The 5,327-nt window shown below is 65.1% G+C and overlaps 2 protein-coding genes across 2 annotated transcripts in view; one reads left to right on the top strand and one right to left on the bottom strand.

Annotated features, from left to right (window-relative positions):
• The first annotated feature begins 402 nt into the window (after positions 1 to 402).
• On the top strand, positions 403 to 3,538 carry CREB3L4 (cAMP responsive element binding protein 3 like 4). The gene is made up of 9 exons (XM_019513058.1): positions 403 to 707; positions 978 to 1,227; positions 1,474 to 1,613; positions 1,804 to 1,899; positions 2,161 to 2,267; positions 2,490 to 2,558; positions 2,717 to 2,801; positions 3,076 to 3,169; positions 3,312 to 3,538. The coding sequence occupies exons 1-9, from the start codon at positions 549 to 551 to the stop codon at positions 3,536 to 3,538; spliced, it is 1,227 nt and encodes a 408-aa protein (XP_019368603.1). The 5' UTR covers positions 403 to 548.
• A 1,053-nt stretch (positions 3,539 to 4,591) lies between these two features.
• The window catches only part of JTB (jumping translocation breakpoint), a 6,409-nt gene continuing 5,673 nt past the window's right edge, over positions 4,592 to 5,327 (bottom strand). The window contains exon 5 of the mRNA XM_019527906.1: positions 4,592 to 5,160. Within this exon, the coding sequence (XP_019383451.1) occupies positions 5,004 to 5,160 (157 nt within the window). The 3' untranslated portion in view covers positions 4,592 to 5,003. The remainder of the gene's footprint in view (positions 5,161 to 5,327) is intronic.

The raw sequence follows: 5,327 nt of genomic DNA, 5'->3' as shown, positions 1-5,327 counted from the left end.
GCCGGACCCGGGACCCGCCGCCGCCTCCCAGCCCGGGGGAAGCGGGGGCACTCCCGCCCCGGGCCCGGGGAGGGTCGACCCCCCGCTGGGGCCCCGGAGTCACAGCCGTGGGGGCGGCTGCGGGGCCAGGTGACAGCAGCTCCGGGGCGCTCGCAGAAGGGACCGGCCGCGCGCGGGGGAAAGGGGCACAGGGCGCTACGGCGCAGGGAGTGCGGGCACGGCCGGCGTCAGGCCCACCTGGCCCCTCAGTGCTGGAGGCGCGAGGGAGAGGGACGGGACGACCCCGCTGGGCCCTGGGCACTCTGCCCCTGGGTGAGACGGGCCTGGGCTCCACCCCAGCCCGGGACAGCTCGATCACACCTTCCCAGGGCAGCCTCTGCAGGCTGCTGCCACCTGCCCAGGGTCCCCAGGTGCTCTGGCCTCCCCAGTTCGACTCAGCACCCAGCTAGGCCCGAGGTGTCTCCCTCCAGGTGCCAGGGCATCGTCTGCATACGCAATCATTGCATGTGCACCCGTGGGCACTTAACCTGCTCTGCGTCTCCCAGGCGATGGAGGCTGGCAGCCCCGCGCTCCTAGATACGCTCTTTGAGCAGGGGGAACTGCATCCTGGTGCCATGCTGCCTGGCCCAGCCCCCTTCCCTGCCTTGGACCCAGGTCCCAGGGGCTCCGAGAAAGCGCTGGAGGAGTGGGCAGCCAAAGGAGACCAGGTGAGCCAGGACTGCGTGTGTGGGAGCAGGCCAGGGGGTATAGTGCATGCAGGACTGCAGCCAGGGACCTGGGGGGTGGGGACGGTCACTGCTGCCATTTGGAGAAAGCACCCTGGGCACGGACAAGCAGGGCCTGGCTTTCCCTGGCCCCTGCAAGGCAGCAATGCCAGGTTCCCAGCCCCCCAACAACCACAGGGGTCACCCCTGCATCACTTGCCAGCCCCCCACACCTACCGCCCCCAGCTCCTACCCCTGGCATCCCCTCTGCAGAGGCTGAACAAGAGCGAGCCTGAGGATGTGCTGGGGCTGCTCATCAACCCCAATGCCGTGTACCATGTGGGCAGTGCCTCGGGCTCCCCAGACAGCGACAGTGGCATCTCGGACATGCCCCCCACCGGCAGCCCCCCGCATGCCATGGCCCACCAGCCCCAGGGCCCCCCGCCTGCCATCTACCAGTTGGTCTGTGACATCGGGGGGCTGGAGAGTGAGCCCCTCCGCACCAACATCTCCATTCAGCTGGGTCAGTGGAGCTGGGCTGGGGTGGAGACCCTGGTACTGGCCCCGCAGAGGGGCCAGACAGACCCCTCACTGTGGTGGTGGGGGGTGGAGGGGGCAGGTCCTCTCTGCAGTGGGGGCATAAGGAGCTGCCCTGAGGCCAGCACTCCCCATACAGCCCATGGCAGGTCCCTGGCAGGCTGTGCTTCCACGCACCCCCCCAGCAGAAGCCATGACTGCCCTGGGTGCTGACCTGTGTCTCCTGGCACAGATGACTGGTCATCCCCAATGCTGATCCCAGATACCTGCATCATGGAGGAGCTGACTCCCATGCCCGCATTGGACTCAGCTGGGCCTGGCACAGTTCCTGGGCTGGGCAGTACCAGGGACATGCAGGTGCCCGAGGTCCTGGTGAGTCCAGCCCCTCTTGAACCCCCTCAAATAATAGGGAAATCCCTGCACGAACATCCCTGGCAGTAAGAGCCCTCGGAGCTCAGCTGTTGCCCTCTGCCCTGGGTCAGCGTAGGTCCAGACTGACTGGGGACGCAGCCCCCAAGCTGGGAAGAGTGACCCCGCTCCTACAGCTCCTGCTTGTCTCCAGCAGCTGCAGTTCCCAGATCTGCTCCTGACAGAGGAGGAGAGGCGGCTGCTGACACAGGAGGGGGTATCGCTGCCCAGCGGCCTACCCCTCACCAAGGTACCCAGGCAGGGGCAGAGCATAGCACACGTATGCAACCACTAGTGCGAGCTTGCATGTGGCCCGGCTCCCGCACTCTGCAGCCACCAGCTGCCGGGGGCAGGTTCAAAGGGAAAACAAGACTGGGACTGGGTTTGTGCCCCCCACTGGCCCCAGGCCTGGGACCCCTGAGCTGTGGGGAGCAGAGGCATCAGCTTGCCGGGCAGCGTTGCAAAGCTGTAGGGCACCATGTGGGTGCTGAGGCAATTTCTGCCCCCGCAGGCAGAGGAGCGGATCCTGAAGAAGGTGAGGAGAAAGATCCGCAACAAGCAGTCAGCCCAGGACAGCCGGCGGCGGAAGAAGGAGTATATTGACGGACTGGAGGGCAGGTGAGGCGGTGCTTGCCCCTCACGCACCCACAAAGTGGGCAGATGTGGGCGCTCGCTCACACTGCCATGCACACAGAGGGGCACAGCCTGCCTTGTCTGGAGCCGATGGCCTCAGCCTCAGCCCTGCAGTGCCAAGCAGCCCCCTGCTCTGCCCACACTGATGCACCTGGGCTGGGCAGGGGCACTGGCAAGAGCCCTGACCCTCTCCCCTCTGCCTAGCAGGGCGGCTGCCTGCTCAGCCCAGAACCAGGAGCTGCGGAAGAAGGTGCAGGAGCTGGAGAGACACAACGGGTGAGTGCAGGCCCCACTCTCCTGCCTGGCTGGGAAGGAGCCCTGGAATCCTGGTTCCCCGGTCCCTGCTTCTCTCCTGAGGGAGGTGCATTGGCAGAGCAGGCAAGAAGTTCCCAGACTTGCCCCCAGGGCCCTGCCAACACAGCATCTCCCTGCAGGGCCCTGCTAAGCCAGCTGCAGAAGCTGCAAGCGCTGATCAAGCAGACGTCCAACAAGGCAGCTCAGACCAGCACCTGCATCCTGGTACTACGTGGAGCTGGGCACGTGGGCTCACATGATCACGCCAGACACATGCTTCCCCTCCCCACCATGCCACTCCCCCAGCTGGGCCCGCACACCCCCCACAACACACGCGAGCCACAGACATGCATGTCCACACACAGCTATAGCCCAGCCACACACCGCATCCAGACACAGTGCTGCACACACACTGATGTGCCCTCCCCATGGGCATGGTTCACCACCCACTCCAGGCCTCTACAGCTCCATCCCCCTGTCCCCACCATGTTTCCTGCAGATCCTGCTCTTCTCCTTGGGACTCATCGCCTTCCCCAGCTATAGCCTTTTCCACGGTGGGAGGCAGGCAGGCGAGGCCTACAAGCCCAGGGGAGGTAAGAGGCAGGGAGCCTGGAGGGAGCAGGAGGCTTGTTCTGAAATAGAACCGGGGGGAGGCAGAGCTGCCTGGGACCCAGCAGGTCCCCACGCTATCCCCTCTGCCCCAGCTGGGCCCTGATGACTCTGCTTCCGCCACAGTGATCTCCAGGAACATCCTAGCCCAGGCAGACCACTCGGCCCCGGTGGAGGAGGTGCCTGAGCCACCCCGCAGTGAGCAGCCAGCGCTGGAGGGGGCAGCTGGGAACCCCAGCCTAGGACAAGAGGTCTCCAACATGTCCAACCCGGCCCCACCTGCAGACCCCCGGGCTCAGGCCTGGTTGCGGCAGGCGCTCCCTGCGGGGCTGCCCCATGCCAATGAGATGTGACGGGGCAGCCGGAGCCCAAGCAAGCCCTGCTGGTTGCGGCCACAGAGAAGCGGCTCCAAGTACTGCCCAGAGCCCCCCAGGAGCAGTAGGGCCCCCTACACTGCTGTGCCCTGTGGGGTCCGCAGGCCCCAGGGTGCAGCACAGGCACAAAGCCAGAGTCCCATGACCCCAAGCTGCAACTGGCCCTTTCAGAGCAGGTTTCTGCCCAGCAGGACCTGCCAGCTCAGGCTGGGCTGAGCCAGGCCCCAGCAGCACTGAGGGGCTCTGCAGCTGGCCTGGTAGCCCAGCCTCTGGGAAGGCACTGGGCAGGGCCCTGCTCAGGTGAGAGGGTGGCAATCTTGGTTTTAATAAAATGTTATTTTGTTCTTCCAGACTCTGACTCCATGGATAGTGCTGGGGCAGTGGGAGGGATGTTGGGTTCCTGGCCATGAACAGGAATGAGGCAGCCTGGCTCCAGCCCTGAGCACAGCACCCCTGGGGTCTGGCCTGGGCCACACCCTAGTGCTCTCAGCCCTGGGAGCCCCAGGCGGTTTTCGACTCCCACCCCAGAAAGAGACAGAAAGAGCCCCCAGCTGGACACTCGATCCCTGGGGCCAGTCTGTGGGTGCCTGGTGCTGGCAGAGGGGGGAGCTGTCTGCAGGGCGCCAGGCCCAATGCCTGCTCCTGCCCTCCTCAGCCCCTACCGAGACTGCCCATGGAGCAGACCCCATAAGCTGCTCCACAGAGGAGCCACAGCCAGCCAAGCACCACACCCAACCCACTGCTTCTGGGCCTGGGCTCCAAAGCAAAGGAGCCAGGGAGGAGCCTGTGCCACACCCTGAGCAAACAAGCCAGTACCTGGAAGGCAGCTACCCCCACAGGCCTTGCTGCTGCTGCCTCCACTCTTTGGACTTCACCCTCCCTGGCTTCTCTTCCCCTCCCCCTTCAGCCACCAGGTCACCACGAACCAGAGCCCACAGCCACAGCAGGCTCATCCGCACTAACCCCAGGACCCTGGCGGACACCTGCCATGGGGAGGCATGGGGACAGCAGGTACCGACACACCAAGGAGCATTTCTTGCAGTCAGAAGTGGCATTTATTGCAGGGGCACCTGCCTAGAGCACATGGGCACCAAGTTGGCTCCCAAGAGCCCAGCGCAAGCCTTGCCCCCTTCCACGGCCGCCAGCCAAAAGGGAAACGGAGCTACAGTAGGACAAGACTGCGGCTGCTGCACGAAGGCCAAAACAGGCCAAGGGGGAGGCCTGCTGGGGCAGGCTACCCTCGTTTAGTGTCCCAGGGCTAGACTCCCATAGTCTCCAAGGAGCAAGCAGGGCAGCTCCCAGCACCTTCAGTCAGTGTTAGCAGCATGATGTACTCCCAGAGGAGCAAGGAGCAGAGCTCAGTCCCCAGCACAGATTCCCTGCCACCACGGCTCCCAGACACAAGCAGAAGGCAGGGGCTGCCACGGCTCCCAAGGCAGCAACACTAGATGGACTCAATCTGCTTGCGAACCTTCTCCAGGGCCTTCCTGTCCAGCATCCTCTGGCGGCACACGACCAGCAGGGCGAAGATCACAGCCACGCCGATCATGGCCCCCTCGAACCTCCAGAAGGCACGGGCTTCCATCCCCGCTGAACGGCAGCTGCCGAGAGGAGACGAGCTGCAGGGCCGGGACTTCCAGGGTAGGGAGGCAGATGCCCCTGGCACCCCACCGAGACTCGCCTGGTGGAGCCGAGGGGCCGTGGCCCTCGACCCAGCCACGAGGCTCCCAGGGCTCCACTTACCTCTTGTACTCGTCCTTCTGGGACA

This window comes from Gavialis gangeticus, unplaced genomic scaffold (assembly GCF_001723915.1).
Source record: "Gavialis gangeticus isolate Ggan-Ray unplaced genomic scaffold, GavGan_comp1, whole genome shotgun sequence".
NCBI lineage: Eukaryota > Metazoa > Chordata > Crocodylia > Gavialidae > Gavialis > Gavialis gangeticus.
The sequence above is the reverse complement of the archived record's forward strand: the minus strand, read 5'-3'. Positions and strand labels throughout refer to the sequence as shown.